Source organism: Dermochelys coriacea, chromosome 3, assembly GCF_009764565.3.
Source record: "Dermochelys coriacea isolate rDerCor1 chromosome 3, rDerCor1.pri.v4, whole genome shotgun sequence".
NCBI lineage: Eukaryota > Metazoa > Chordata > Testudines > Dermochelyidae > Dermochelys > Dermochelys coriacea.
In genome coordinates this window covers 4,062,617-4,080,604 of record NC_050070.1, presented here as the reverse complement: position 1 = coordinate 4,080,604, position 17,988 = coordinate 4,062,617, and the positions used below count along the sequence as shown (strand labels likewise).

At 56.4% G+C, this 17,988-nt stretch overlaps 1 protein-coding gene across 1 annotated transcript in view; it reads right to left on the bottom strand.

Moving 5' to 3' along the window:
* KCNK3 (potassium two pore domain channel subfamily K member 3) overlaps positions 1 to 7,548 on the bottom strand; it is a 96,034-nt gene extending 88,486 nt beyond the window's left edge. Inside the window, exon 1 of the mRNA XM_038395046.2 lies at positions 6,984 to 7,548. Coding sequence (XP_038250974.1) covers positions 6,984 to 7,266 — 283 coding nt within the window. The 5' untranslated portion in view covers positions 7,267 to 7,548. The remainder of the gene's footprint in view (positions 1 to 6,983) is intronic.
* Between the last annotated feature and the right edge of the window lie 10,440 nt (positions 7,549 to 17,988).

Here is a 17,988-nt window from a genome sequence, read left to right as displayed (position 1 = left end):
TGTCTAGCTTCAGCTTCCAGCTATTGGATCCTGTTAGACCTTTTTCTGCTAGACCGAAGAGCCCATTACTAAATATTTGTTCCCCATGTAGGTACTTAAAAACTGTGATCAGGTCACCGCTTAACCTTCTCCTTGTTAAGCTAAATACAGTGAGCTCCTTGAGTCTGTCATTAGAAGGTATGTTTGCCAATCTTTTAATCATTCTTGTGGCTTTTCTATGAACTGTCTCCAATTTCTCAACATCCTTCTTGAATTGTGGGCACTGGTCCCTCTAAGCTGTGTGCGTGTGTGTGTGCACACAGATCCTAAAGTCCGTGCACATGGCGAAACACCACGTGCACAAAAATTTGCACAGAAGCACAACAATTGCACAGAAGAAATTTTTTGCATATACGGCCTGTCAAAATTTTCACAGAAGAAATTTTTGTGCACATGGCCTGTCAAAAATTGGAGGGAACATTGATTGTGGGCACCAGCACTGGACACAGGATTCCAGCAGGGGTCGCACCAATGCCAAATAGAGAGGTCAAATAACCTCTCCGCTCCTACTTGAGACTCCCCTGCTTAGGCATCCCCTGATCACATTAATATTTTTGGCCACAGCACCACACTGGGAGCCCAGGTTCACCTGATGATTCACCATGTCCCCCAAATCTTTTTCACAGTCACTGCTACTTAGCTACCTACTGCTTCATTAATTGCAACTGACTAGGAAGGCAGTATTCTTTCTGCCCCAGGATGGAATGATGGCTCTTCTGCTTGATTTTGCTAGATCTTCAGTTTTACAAAGCTACAAGGCAAAAGACAAGGCAAGGAGGGGTATTACTTCCAGAGAAAGGGTGCTGGGTAGTGGTCTCTTCAAACAGGCACCGGTTCCTTAAAGGGGCTAGACTCGTGTGGTAAGACAAATCCAGATCTCTAGGTCTGAAATGCTGCCGTGTCCCCAGTTCCTTTCATCCATTTCCAGAGGTTACAGTCAGATATCTACACTGGCAAAAACCAGAGCCAATCCTGAAGCCTAGGACACCCCATGTGGTCCACTACAAGCATCGTGCCACAGAGCCATGTTAAATCATCACAGAGTAGACATGAGCAGCATATGAGGTATTAAAAAAAAAGTGTTCTTTGAAAGCCAGATTTCTTTAATCAAGGCCAAACATTCTTTCCCTGCAGGACCAAAAGAACATGTACTAAAGAAGGTCAGAATTTGTTTTGCAATCAGCACAGCAAAAAACACGTGGGAATGAGATCCCTCAGCAACTGAAAACTCCTCATTCTGCAAAAGGACGTAACTCCAAAAGCACCAGCTGGCTTGTTCCAAACTTCATGAAAATTTTCCTCTGCAAAGGTCATCGATGACGATGATTATTCTTAAAGGTATGAGACTACAAATCCCAGTATGCCACACTTAACTCTTTGAGAACACTGTAAATGGATGGCACTGGGCTAGAATTTAGCATCTGTACAGATTTCATCCCTCGATCTCAAAGTGTTTTTCAAAGAAGGGTAAGTGTTGGAGCTGGCTGGAAATTTTCTGATTTTCCATCAGGAAATGCCATTTCATCGCAGCCAAAACTTTCCAGGGGAATGGGTCAGTTTCATTTTGAAAAAAAAAAAATTGAAACAGAATGTCTCAATGCCCTTTCAAGCTGATCAGAATGGAACATTGCACCTGGTTGTTCTTTAAAACTTGATTTGAGTTTATAAATTATAATACAGTTTTTAAATGTCATAATCAGAACAAAGCTGTTTGATTTTTACAGAACAAAATGTGTCAGTTGTCCTGACATGAATTCTTTTTCCGGAAATTCCATTTTGTGGGAAATTTTGAAATGTTTTGGTTTTCTTCCAGTATGGAAAGAAAACAAAATTCAAAATGGCAGAGCATCTGACTTCCAACCACCTCTATTCAGTGTCATTACCCCCACATTACAAGTGGGGAAACTGAGGCACAGAAAGGGGAAAGTGACTTGCTGAAGGACACACGGTGAGTCAGTAGCAGAGCCAAACAATGCTCGGTTCTCCAGACTCCCAGTCTGGTGTCAGATCCATTGGGCCACACAAACAGTTTTAAACCAACTCAACCTCAACAATAGTGCAGCTACCATAATGGTGTACCATTATTTAGAGCTTAGCCTGTATTCTGGGTGCACACAAAGCTCCAACTGGCTTCAATGGGAGCTCTTGGTGTGTAAAGAATGCTGGTCTTAGCCCTTTAAAAAACCTGCTGTGCCACACCCAGAGGTGGCTGCATTTCAGTGGTGGCAAGTGGTCTCTGTGCAGCACAGCTGGGTGACTGTTGAACAGCTGCTGTGCCCCACCCCAGAGGTGGCTGTGTTTCAGTGGTGGCAAGTGGTCTCTGTGCCGCACAGCTAGGTGACTGTTGAACAGCTGCTGTGCCCCACCCCAGAGGTGGCTGCATTTCAGTGGTTCGTGAGCATAAATCTTACCCGAGATGAACAAGAGGAGACATGATATATACCAAATAATGAACGGGACAGGAGAAGTGAATGAGTACTGCCAGTTGCCTTGGCTCATAACACAAAAACAAGGGGCTCTCAAAGTAACCAAAATATGGCACGTTCAACACAAAGCAAAGGACACACTTTTGCACAACACTGAGCTGGCCTGTGGAACCCACTGCCATAGGACAATACTATGGCCAAATGCTTAGCAGGATGTAAACAAGGGATTGGGCATTTATGTGGATACTGAGAACATCTAGAGTTAGAAGAATTCAAACACAACCAAGAATTTGGAAGGGTTAGTTATCAACCTCCCCGCTTCAGGGCATAAGCCGGGACCTCTCACTATTGTGTGGTAGGAAGAAACTTTCCCAGTGGTTACTCCCTAACAATCCATTGCAGAGATCTTTGCACCTTCCTCTGAGCCACTGAGTGCTGCACAGGGCATGGAACCGAGGGACCTGGGATCGGTTCCCATCCGATGATTCCTATCGAAGCCACACAGGTTCCTGCTGATTCTTTTAGGAAGCTTCAGAGTAGCAGCCGTGTTAGTCTGTATTCGCAAAAAGAAAAGGAGTGCTTGTGGCACCTTAGAGACTAACAAATTTATTAGAGCATAAGCTTTCGTGAGCTACAGTTCACTTCAGCTTATGCTCTAATAAATTTGTTAGTCTCTAAGGTGCCACAAATACTCCTTTTCTTTTTTCAGGAAGCTGATTTCCAAGGGACATGAAATGCTGGTCCAGAGAGAAATGTGTCAGGCAAAAGAAATCTACCACAGGAAGGAACAGATGCTGTCAGTGGAGCGTTTACAGAAAGTTTCCCTGGTAGGGAGAAACGGATTGCAAGATCAGTAATGGTAATAAACGTAAGCAATTTAAAAGGGTAATTAGAGGAGGAGGGAACGCATGTAGCGCCCAGCTGCACAGATGACTCCTGCTAACAGTCAAAGGCTGCCGGAGCATATTCCCAGCTGGCCAAGGAGGAAAGCGGAAAACCAGGCAGCTGAGACAGTGGAGGACGGTCGTGGGGGGAAGATGGGCAGATTTGTCAAACCTCTGTAGACACTGTACTGAGGATGAGGGGAGAGGATGGCAGGACACCAGATCTCCAGGATGGGCTGGAGAGGGGGAGGCCAATGGGCAGCTAAACACAGCCCCTGGGTGTTAACCACACAGATGAACAACACAGATGTGCAGCCGGTAAGGACTATGGTTCCCAGCACGCAATGCTCCACTGGGAGCCGAGACATGCCTGGCCACTTGGATCCAGGCAACACTGTGCATGCTGCAGCCTGTACCTCCATACCCAAGAGGAGGCCAGCTGCAACCTGTTCTGTTTAATGCAAATTATAGGCCCCATGCTGCAAGCTACCATCTGCTTCCTGCAAGATGCTGGGCACCCTGGCTTCTGTTGCCCTCCGGAAGGAAGGAGCCGCCCAGCCCTGTGAGGTACTGGATGGAAGTCATGGCCCTGTGGGGTCTGTGCGTCGAACTCCTTGGCTTGGGTTGCCCCAGGGTTAGATATTGTAACGATGGAAACCGCTAGGAAAAGACTGTCTAGAGTAGACATGGGACCCAACCCTGAATAGCCAGGCTTGCTACAGGAGGGATCCTGTCCCCACCCCATGGATCGGAACAGAGCCACTCTGGCACCCTAAGCCACCAGCCGCCCCATGGCTGCTGCACTTCAGCGTGGTGGGGCCAGTATATTTGCTGAGCCACAAATCAGCCAGCCTGGCTCTCCACCTGCCCCACCCCCTGCATAGCCAGGATGAAAAGACCCCCCAGAGGGCATGTGTGTTAGTGGAGAGGGGTGAATGAGGAGAAGGAAGAAGAGGGCAGGGAAGGGGCCGGCAGGGGGAAAGAGGGGAGTGGGAGAAGGAAAGAACGAAGTCAGCCAGGAGGGAGGAGCTCAGGCAGCTGCAGCGTGGAGTCCAAATGCAGGGCTGATAATTAGTGTGAGTCCATCCGTGTGTGCTCCCGCTCCAGAGGAGAACACGACACAGCTTAGCAGGATTTGGGACAACTGGCTGCCCGCTCAACAGGCTGGGGCAGGGCTAAGGGGCATCCTCAGGGTGTGTGTGTGGAGGGGTACAGGACTGGAACAGTGGGGGGCTGAGGGTCAGGACTGCAGGGCATTGGCATGGGGGGTGGCACTGGGCCAGTAGGGGGCGCTGTAGCTAAGGGTTGAGGTGCCCTGGCAGGTTGCTTTGGAGCCAGAGCAGGTGCTATTCCAGCTCCTGATTGAGGCCTGCCCCGTGTCTGACCTCACTGTCCCTGTCAGCACGATGGCTGCATGCCAGCCCACCTCCTCTAGTGTCAGCAGAGCTAGGAGCCACCAGCCACCTCCAGGGGTTTTAACACCACATCGAAGAATCCTGCTTTGAACTGGATTCCATGACAGAGGGTTAGAAATACCAGCTTCCTGTCTACACCAGGGCTCACGGGGCTGCTAACGCTGGTGGAGTTCGGCAGGGGGTAGCCAAAGGGGGGGAAGACACTCAGGCAACTTCCCTAGGGCAGACAGGGCCACTGTGTCTGCCACGAATCCCTCCTCCTGGGACCAAAGGAAGATCAAAGTCCACATCAGTGGGAGGGAAAACATCAGAAGTGGGTTGTTTTTTTATGGGGCTTGGTAGCGAAACAAGACCCTGGCACGAGTGACAGCCAAGGTGGCTTTATTCTAAGGGATGATCATCTTCGAACTCCTTGGAGCCATTTGCAGAAATAACCCTCGGTGCAACAAGGCAAATGCAGAGAATGTGAGGTCATTTTCAAATGGCGCTTAATGAGGTTCTGCAGCCAAGACAACCTGGGCAGACGAAGCGTCCTAAGCCAAAGGGATGTCCTAAATCAACCCCACAACAAGGAGATTTGCTTCAACCCAGGAAATCACAAAGAGCTGCCAATGGAGTCTTTAAAAAAGAGTGGTTTAGAGTAGAGTAGACTAGACTAGACTAGACTTGGGTTGCAGCAACATAATTTGGGAATCCAGAAGGGACTTGTTAACGGCTCTGGATCCAGTTTGCTCACTAACACCCCAGGCGCCTGGCACCTGATTCTACTCCAGTTTTTGCAGGGGTGTAAATCAGGAATGACTCGACTGGAGTCACACCGTTGTAAAAATGGGGGTCAGAAATGAATCCGGACGCTGGAATTGGCCCTTCCTCGCTGCATCAAACTGCACCAATTTGCATCTGGTTCAGAAGCGGTCTTGCACCTGATTCTGTTCTGACTGACGCTGCGGTACCTCAGGAGCAACGGCACGGGAGTCAAAAGGCGACACAGGCGCCTAAAACAGGCGTGAGATCACATTCAAACCTGTCCGGCAGCAACTGGGCCAAATCAGTGCTGAGCTGGGGGTTGGGGTTCTTGCCTGCTAACTTCCCCGGCTGAAAAGAGCCATGCCCGGGTGGGGGAGGGCGCGAGGTCTCACTCTGGGAATCGCTTCTGCTTCCACATGACACCTTTTAAAAACACCCACGAGGGAGGAATCCTCCGCCGCCCCAGCAACAACAACAAAAGCCGAGCCCAGGGAGTGGAACCCCCTCCCCCCCCGCCTTTGTTTTCATGCCTTGGTGAATTGCAAAACAAGTGGCGAATTTGCAAACAACTCCCCCCCCACCACCTTTTGGCACGCTTGCAAATTGCAAAATAAGTGCGCGCGCGCGCGCGGGTCTCTGTGTGTGTTGTCACCGTGCAGAAAAACCAGCCCCAGGGCAAAACACAGCGTGGAGTTTCCCGGGGGTCCCCGACCGCTTCTCTGGGAGGAACAGTCAGTTGCCAGCAGTTTGCAAACCCGAGTTTGCAAACCCTCCAAGTCAGGCCCAGCGGCGTGGCTCGGACGCTCCCGTCTGTGCCGGCCCCATGCCCTCAGCGCACCCCACAAGCGGCTGCCGGGCGCTTTCCAATTCTTCTCCGCTAATCATCCCCCCCCCACGCCTTCATTACCCAGATCAACCAAACCCCGCGCCGCCTCCCCTGCGATCAACTCGACTTCCCTCCAGCACGGCCCGCACTCCTGCTTTGCCGGGGGGAGACCTCCGGGAATTGGAAGTAGCCCAGGATTGGGGCTGACTCCGAAGGGGTCCAATCATAGAATCTCAGGGTGGGAAGGGACCTCAAGAGGTCATCTAGTCCCACCCCCTGCTCCAAGCGGGACCAATCCCCAGTTTTCGCCCCAGATCCCTAAAGGGCCCCCCCCTCAAGGATTGAACTCGCAACCCTGGGTTGAGCAGGCCAACGCTCAAACCACCGAGCTATCCCTCCCCGACCCCGCTGCAAAGCGAACTAACCCGGGCTTTTAAGGACGGGGATTCAAAGGGGATGGAGAGTGTGTGTGTGCGGGGGGGGCGGGTGTCACAGGGGGTCCCCCCACGCAGAAGCAGTCACAGCCTCCTTTCGCCGGCCAATAACCTCACCCCCCCCTCCATAAAAGCCGCTGGCGAGGGGGGGGACCCCGCCCGCCCGCCCGCCCGCGGCCCGGGCGCCACGGGGATGGGCGCGCCGGCCTTACCGATGGTGGTGATGACGGTGATGGCGAAGTAGAAGGAGCCGGCGAACTTCCACTGCACGCCGGCCTTGTGGGGCTTGAGCTTGAGCACCACCCACTCCAGCTCCTTGTACCCGTCGCTGCTCAGGTTGTATTTGCCCCTCAGCTCCAGCTGCTTCTCCTCCAGCCGCCGCCGCTCCGAGGTCTCCCCCTCCGACTCCAGGGCGTCGAAGACGGCGGCGCCCACCAGCAGGTAGGTGAAGGTGCAGATGATGAGGGCCAAGGTCCGCACGTTCTGCCGCTTCATGGTGCGGCCGGGGCGCGGCGGGCGGCCGGCGGGGCTGCCCGGGCGGAGGGCGAGGATCCGGCGGCGGCTGGAGCGGGGCTGGCCTGGGTCATGGCTGCGCCGAGGCACCCCGCGAGCAGCGGCGCTGGGGCCCGGGCTGCGCTCGCCGCCGACTGGCGCGGGGTGGGCGGGCGCCGCGGGGAGCTGTTCGTTCAGCACCACCCCCAGGAGAGCCCGCTTGCTCCGCGGCGGCTCCCCGGCCGGCCATATAAGGGCAGGGGCACACGCGGGGAGACACGCGGAGCGGGGAGAGACACACACACACGGGGCGGGGAGAGACACACACACACACGGGGCGGGGAGACACACGCACACACACACATACACACACGGGGCGGGGGAGACACACGCACACACACACGGGGCGGGGAGACACACACACATACACACACGGGGCGGGGAGACACACGCACACACACACGGGGCGGGGAGAGACACACACACACACGGGGCGGGGAGAGACACACACACACACGGGGCGGGGAGACACACGCACACACACACATACACACACGGGGCGGGGAGACACACGCACACACACACGGGGCGGGGAGACACACACACACACGGGGCGGGGAGACACACACACACACGGGTGGGGAGACACACGCACGCATACACACACATACACGGGGGCGGGGAGACACACACACACACGGGGCGGGGAGACACACACACACACACGGGGCGGGGAGACACACGCACACACACACATACACACACGGGGCGGGGAGACACACGCACACACCACACCATACACACACGGGTGGGGAGACACCCCGCACGCATACACACACATACACGGGGCGGGGAGACACACACACACACACGGGGCGGGGAGACACACGCACACACACATACACACACGGGGCGGGGAGAGACACACACACACACGGGGCGGGGAGACACACGCACACACACACATACACACACTGGGCGGGGAGACACACGCACACACACACGGGGCGGGGAGACACACACACACACATACACACACGGGGCGGGAGACACACGCACACCACACGGGGCGGGAGACACCACACACACACGGGGCGGGGAGACACACACACACACGGGGTGGGGAGACACACGCACGCATACACACACATACACGGGGCGGGGAGACACACACACACACGGGGCGGGGAGACACACACACACACGGGGCGGGGAGACACACGCACACACACATACACACACGGGGCGGGGAGACACACGCACACACACACATACACACACGGGGTGGGGAGAACACGCACATACACACACATACACGGGGCGGGGAGACACACACACACGGGGCGGGGGAGACACACGCACACACACATACACACACGGGGCGGGGAGAGACACACACACACACACGGGGCGGGGAAAACACACGAAAACACAACACAACACACACAGGGGGGGGGAGACACACGCACACAACACGGGGCGGGGAGACACACACACACACGGGGTGGGGAGACACACGCACACACACGGGGCGGGGAGAGACACACACACACACGGGGCGGGGAGACACGCACACACACACGGGGCGGGGAGACACACACACACACACGGGGCGGGGAGACACACGCACGCACACCTCAACACACCGGGCGGGGGAGACACACGCACACACACCGGGGCGGGGGAGACACCACACACACACGGGGCGGGGAGACACCAACACCACACGGGGTGGGGAGACACACGCACGCATACACACACACACACGGGGCGGGGAGACACACACACACACACGGGGCGGGGAGACACACGCACACACACATACACACACGGGGCGGGGAGACACACGCACACACACACACACACACACGGGGGGGGAGACACACAACACACACGGGGCGGGGAGGACACACACACACACGGGCGGGGTAGCACACACACACGGGGGGGGGAGACACACGCACGCATACACACACATACACGGGGCGGGGAGACACACACACACACGGGGCGGGGAGACACACACACACACACGGGGCGGGGAGACACACGCACACACACACATACACACACGGGGTGGGGAGACACACGCACGCATACACACACATACACGGGGCGGGGAGACACACACAAGGGGCGGGGGAGACCACACCCACACACACATACACACGGGGGCGGGAGAAGACACACACACACGGGCGGGGAGACACACGCACACACACACATACACACACGGGGGGGGAGACACACGCACACACACGGGGCGGGGAGCACCCAACCACGGGGTGGGAGACACAGCGCACACACACGGGGCGGGGAGAGACAAACACACACGGGGCGGGGAGACACACACAACACACGGGGGGGAGACCCACACACACCACGGGGCGGGGAGACAACACAACACACACATAACAACCGGGGCGGGGAGACACACACACACACGGGGCGGGGAGACACACACACACACACGGGGCGGGGAGGACACAACCAAACACGGGGTGGGGAGACACACGCACGATACACACATACAGGGGCGGGGAGACACAAACCACACGGGGCGGGAGACACACCACACACACACGGGGCGGGGAACACACGCAAAAACACATACAACACGGCGGTGGAGACCGCGCACCACACACACAACACACACGGGGGGGGAGACACACGCACACACACACGGGGCGGGGAGACACACACACACACACACATACACACACGGGGCAGGGAGACACACGCACACACACACGGGGCGGGGAGACACACACACACACGGGGTGGGGAGACACACGCACGCATACACACACATACCCGGGGCGGGGAGACACACACACACACGGGGCGGGGAGGGAGACACCACAACACCACGGGGCGGGGAGACACACGCACACACAAATACACACACGGGGCGGGGAGACACACGCACACACACACATACACACACGGGGCGGGGAGACACACGCACACACACATACACACAGGGCGGGGAGACACACGCACACACACACGGGGTGGGGAGACACACACACACGGGACGGGGGGGAGACAACATACACACGGGCCGGGGGAGGAGACACACGCACGCATACACACATACACGGGGCGGGGAGACAACACACACACGGGGCGGGGAGACACACGCACACACACCAAACACACGGCGGGGGGAACACACACACACAGGGGGGGGGGGAGACACCACACACACACACGGGGTGGGGAGACACAGCACGCATAACACACATCACGGGGCGGGGGGAGAACACACCACACGGGGGGGGAGACACACACACACACACAGGGGAGGGAGACTAACACGCACACACACTACACACACGGGGAGGGGAGAGGAGACACACGCAACACACGGGGGGGGAGAAAACACGCACACAAACACCACACACACGGGGCGGGGGAGACACACGCAAACACATAACAACACACACGAGCGGGGAGACACGCAACACACACGGGGCGGGGAGACACACGCACGCTACACACATACACGGGGCGGGGAGACACAACACACACACGGGGGGGGAGACACACACACACATGGGCGGGGGGGCGACACCAGGCCCAGATACACACACATACACGGGGCGGGGAGGACAACACACAAACGGGGGGGAGGACACAGCACACACAACCACACACGGGGGGGGAGACCCACGCACACACACACGGGGGTGGGGAGACACACGCACGCATACACACACACACACGGGGCGGGGAGACACACGCACACACACGGGGCGTGGAGACACACGCCCACACACATACACACACGGGGGGGGAGACACAGCACACACACACATACACACACGGGGCGGGGAGACACACCACACACGGGGAGGGGAGACACACACAAACACACGGGTGGGGAGACACACGCAAGCCTACACACACATACACGGGGCTGGGGGGGAGACCACCAACACGGGGCGGGGGGAGACACACACACCACGGGGCGGGGAGACACCACGCACACACAACATACACACACGGGGCGGGGGACACACGCACACACACAATACACAGGGGGGGAGACACACGCACCCCACACACACACACGGGGCGGGGAGAAGACCACGCACACACACATACACACACGGTGCAGGGAGACACACGCACACACACGGGGCGGGGAGACACACACACACACACGGGGTGGGGAGACACACGCACGCAGACACACACACACACGGGGCGGGGAGACACACACACACGGGGCGGGGAGACACACGCACACACACATACACACACGGGGGGGGGAGACACACACACACACACGGGGCGGGGAGACACACGCACGCATACACACACATACACGGGGCGGGGAGACACACACACACACGGGGCGGGGAGCACAACACACACGGGGCGGGGAGACACACGCAACACACCCACACACGGGGCGGGGAGAGGAGACACAAACACACACACGGGGTGGGGAGACACACGCACACACACACACACGGGGCAGGGAGACACACGCACACACATACACACACGGGGCGGGGAGACACGCACACACACACGGGGGGGAGACACACACACGGGGCCGGGGAGGACACAACGCACACACACACGGGGCGGGGAGACACACACACACACGGGGCGGGGAGACACACGCACACACATACACACACGGGGCGGGGGAGACACACGCACACACACACGGGGCGGGGAGACACACGCACACACACACACACACACAAGGCGGGGAGACACATGCACACACACACACGGGGCAGGGAGACACACACACAGGGCGGGGAGACACACACACACACATACACGGGGCGGGGAGACACACACACACACATACACGGGGCGGGGAGACACACGCACACACGGGGGGGGGAGACACACACACACGGGGCGGGGAGACACACGCACACACACACATACACAGGGCGGGGAGCACACGACACACAACACTACAGACACAGGGGGGGAGACACACGCACACACACGGGGAGGGGAGACACACACACACAGGGCGGGGAGACACACACACACATACACGGGGTGGGGAGACATGCACACACACACAGACAGACACAGGGCGGGGAGACACACGCACACACACGGGGCAGGGAGACACACACACACAGGGTGGGGAGACACACACACACACATACATGGGATGGGGAGACACACACACACGCACACACGGGGCGGGGAGACACACACACGGGGCGGGGAGACACGCACACACACACACACACACACGGGGCGGGGAGACACATGCACACACACACGGGGCGGGGAGACACACACACACACGGGGTGGGGAGACACACACACACATACACGGGGCGGGGAGACACACGCACACACACGGAGCGGGGAGACACACGCACACACACATACACACACAGGGCGGGGAGACACACACAGACACACACAGGGCAGGGAGACACACACACAGGGTGGGGAGACACACACACACAGGGCGGGGAGACACACACACATACACGGGGTGGGGAGACATGCACACACACACATACACGGGGCGGGGAGACACACGCACACACACACATACACACACAGGTTGGGGAGACACACGCACACACACACAGGGTGGGGAGACACACACACACGCACACACACATACACGGGGCGGGGAGACACAGGCACACACACGGAGCGGGGAGACACACGCACACACACATACACACACAGGGCGGGGAGACACATGCACACACACACACACGGGGCAGGGAGACACACACACAGGGTGGGGAGACACACACAGACAGGGCGGGGAGACACACACACACACACACACGGGGCGGGGAGACACACACACACAGGGTGGGGAGACACGCACACACACACATACACGGGGCGGGGAGACACGCACACACACATACACACACAGGGCAGGGAGACACACGCACACACACGGGGCAGGGAGACACACACACAGGGTGGGGAGACACACGCACACACACACATACATGGGGTGGGGAGACACACGCACACACACGGAGCGGGGAGACACACACACACATACACACACAGGGCGGGGAGATACACGCACACACACACACACGGGGCAGGGAGACACACACACAGGGTGGGGAGACACACACACAGGGCGGGGAGACACACACACACACATACACGGGGCGGGGAGACACACACACATGAGGCAGGGAGACACACACACAAAGGGCAGGGAGACGCACACACACACACATACACGGGGCAGGGAGACACACGCACACACACATACACGGGGCGGGGAGACACACACATGAGGGGAGACACACGCACACATACACACACAGGGGTGGGGAAGCACACGCGCACACACACATACACACACGGGGCGGGGAGACACACACCCACATAAACGGGGCAGGGAGACACACACACAGGGCGGGGAGACACACGCACACATACACACACATGGGGCGGGAAGACACGCACACCCACACACCCACGTGGTGGGGAGACACACGCACACAGAGCCGGGAGTGACACACACAGAGACACACACGGGGCAGGTAGACACACACAAACACAGAGATACACCCGGAGCTGGGAGTGACACACACACAGAGCGGGGAGACACACACACAGAGTCACACACAGGGCAGGGAGACACATACACACGGAGCTGGGAGTGACTCACACAGAGAGCGGAGAGAAACACACACACAGAGACACACACAGGGCAGGGAGACACGCACACACATAGAGTGGGGACACACACACGGAGCTGGGAGTGACACACACACAGGGGGGAGGACACACACACAGAGATACACATGGGGTGGGGAGACATACACACACACACACACAGGGCAGGGAGACACACACACACGGAGCTGGGAGTGACACACACAGATAGTGGGGAGAGACACATACACAGAGACACACAGAGCGGGGAGACACGCACACACACACACACACAGGATGGGAAGACACACACGGGGCGGGGAGACACACACACACAGAGCAGGGAGAGACACACACACAGAGACACACACAGGGCGGGGAGAGACACACACAAGGAGTGGGGAGAGATACACATGCACACACACACACAGAGTGGGGAGAGACATACACACACAGACACACACGGGGCGGGGAGACACACACACGGAGACAAGAGTGACAGACACACAAACACACACAGAGAGCGGGGAGAGATACAGACACACGGAGCGGGGAGAGATACACACACAGAGAGCGGGAGACACACTCACGCGGAGCAGGGAGAGACACACCACACACACACACAGCGGGGAGACACACACACACAGACACACATGGAGCGGGGAGACACACACACACACACACACACGGAGCCGGGAGAGACACACACACACACGGAGCAGGGAGACTCACACACACATACACACACACGGAGCTGGGAGAGACACACGAACACACATAGAGAGCAGGGAGAGACGCACACACACCAAGCAAGGAAAGAAACACAGATACACACACAGAGCGGGACGAGACACACACACACAGACACATATGGAGCTGGGAGAGACACAGAGTGGGGAGAGACACACACACGAACACACACAGAGCAGGGAGACACACACACATACACAGAATGGGGAGAGACACACACACACAGCAGGGAGAGAAAACACACACAGAGAGAAGGGAGAAAACACACACAGAGACACACACACACACACACACAGAGCAGGGAGAAAGAACAAGGAGTATTTGTGGCACCTTAGAGACTAACAAATTTATCTGAGCATAACAAATTCTAACTCGGTTACCACTCTGAAACCTGTCACAGAGCAGGGAGACACACACACACATACACACAAACACAGAGTGGGGAGAGACACAGAGCGGGGAGACACACAGAGCGGGGAGATCACACAGACACACACACACACGGAGCAGGGAGACACACACACACAGAGTGGGGAGATCACACACACAGAGCAGGGAGACACACACACACACACAGAGTGGGGAGATTATACACACACACAGAGTGGGTAGATCACACACACACACCAGGTGGTGGAGGTCACACACACAGAAGGACACACGGGGGGGGGAAATCACATAGAGAGCAGAGAGACACACACAGAGTGGGGCGATCACACACACACACAGGGAGGGGAAGCTCAGACACATGGGGGAGATCACACACACACAAGGAGGGGGAGATCACACACAAGGACACACATGGGGGGGTGGGTAGAGGGGGATGCCAAGGGAGACAGCTGAGTGTCTATAACATGCATCTAACATCCCAGCCCCTCCCTCCCACCCCCACTCCCTCTGGCCTGTGTCTGGTGTGGGGCCATGGCTGCCATTAGTCACAGAGACCCCCAGGGGAGTCTGACTCCAGTCACAGTGCAGCCACCAGGCCCACCAAACGCTTCCTTGGTGGCTGAAAGCTGGCAGTGCCGGGAGAGCCAGAGAGCTGGCCAGAGAATGGGGTGAGGGCAGCGGGAGCTGCTCTGGGGAGGGGCCTGGCACGGATCCCGGCAGGAGGATCCGGCTCTTTGTAACACTCTGGGTGCCAGGGCAGATTTGGTTTTGAAGCAGTTTGATTCCTGGGCTCTGGCCGGGAAGCTTTGGGTCAGAGTCACTAAAGCAGCAGGGGTGGGAGGAAGGCTGGGCTAGTGCACAGGGCACTGGCTTGGAGATGTGGGCTCTGTTTCTGGCTCAGCCACAGACTGACCTTTTAGGGGGGGGGGTGGTATCTGTGCCTCAGTTTCCCATCTGCAAAATGGTGATAATGCCTTGCAGGGGTATTGTCAGGATACATACATTAAAGACAGTAGGGAGCTCAGATACTACGGTAATGGGGTCAGACAAGCACCTACGTGGATAGAAAACTGGAATGCATCCGATGAAGTGAGCTGTAGCTCACGAAAGCTTATGCTCAAATAAATTTGTTAGTCTCTAAGGTGCCACAAGTCCTCCTGTTCTTTTTGGACTCATATGGTTTTCCAGCAGCTTAAGTGAGCGTAAAAGCAGGTCCCCAGTCCTCTCTCACGCTAAGCTCCCACTGACTTGAATGGGATTTTTGTAAGAGAGAGGGCTGCTGGGCTGGGCTCTTTTCACACCCCCTCCGGAGCAGATCTATCCTGTTGCACACAGTTCCTGAACTGGTGCAAATCAGTCTGGCTCTCTCTACTTTTGCAGTCAGCCTAGGTCTAGCTGACCCTCCATTCTCGGCAGTGCATCATTCTACGAGCACAGACCAGGCTACAGATTGTAATTCTTTGGGACTCTACATGTCTTTCTGATCTGTTTCATATACAGCACCAAGCACGTTGTCATTGGCAAGCAAACAACAATCATTTATGCCTGTTTAGACTGGAAATGGGCACATCTTGCAAAGTCCAGAACCAGATCAGGATCTGAAATCTCCCAGAGTGTGAAGGGCATTTATGATAGGTGGATCTGGGAGCAGTACTTGTAATTACGGTTTTCAACTCTTCCCATCTTAACACCTTGTGTTGCTTATAATTTTGCCAAACTTTTAGCTGGGCTGAAATTTGCCAGGCTGGGTGCCTGCCTTGGGCTGAATGTTTGGGAATTTTTCAGCTGAAATGGATCAGCTGTGTCTGAGAACAAGGGCAGCAACACAATATGCTAGTGTGCCATTTTAAAAAAAATGTACTAGCCACCTTTTCTTTAAAATGCTGTAGCACCCCTCTCCTTTGGAGCAGGGACTTGAAATTTGGCTGGAGGGGAGGGGGGAGGAGGGAGAAGAGGTGGCCTTTGTGTCAGGAACATGCCTTTTGCCATCCCTGTGAAAATCGACCAAAATCAGAGCAATATAAGCCTTCGAAAAATTGCAAGTTCACACATGCTCGGTGGAGACTTCTTAGAATTTCACGGCTAACATCTCCGATGAGTCTGTTTTGACTGAGCACGCTCCATCCTCCCACAGCCCTAGCGCTGAGGGCACCGTGCATGTGCCATCCTTACAGGGTGACGGAGCATGATCCAGCCCCGGAGCTCACTCTCCTGTGCTCCCAGGCCCCCACCCCGCCCCGCTCTGCTCCCTGCTGTCCCGCAGTGTGGAGGTGGAAGCCACCTGAGTTGAATACAGGCTGGGAGGGAAAGGAGTAGATGGGACAAGGGGCCTGGTGAGAGTGGAATGGGGGAAGGAAATGGTAAACTGGCCCTGTGAGCCAGGGTCTGGGGTGGAGACTGGGACTAGGGATGGAGGCTAAGACTGGAAGCTGGGGAGAAGAGGGGACTGGGAAACGGTAGTGGAGGAAACAGAGATCAGATTGGTGAGGAGAGGGGGGCGGGGGAACCTTAATTCTGGCCCTTTCCCAACTTTTGAGTGCTTGACTTTGCAACCTGAATGTTCCTTTATTGGTGGGGTTTTTGTGTGTCATTTATATATATAAATAGCCCGGTTTAAGACAGCTACGGTGTTGGTGTCTCTTCATCATAACACAGATGAGCTGATTGGTATTCTTGACATCACATGATCTGAAATGAAAACATCTTTGTTAAAACTGGAAGGAATGTTATTAGCAGCCAAACATCGGGGACAAAGAAAAGGATAAATTACAAATAGTGGGCCTATGCACATAGGTAATCAGCTGCCAACGCCAGAAATGAATTACAATTGTACAGCATGCATATATCAGTACTTTAAATACCTGAACATGTGCAACTCAGGACAGCATTATCACCCACAGAGTCCAAAGTCTGTGGCAATATTGGGAATAGAACCCAGGAGTCCTG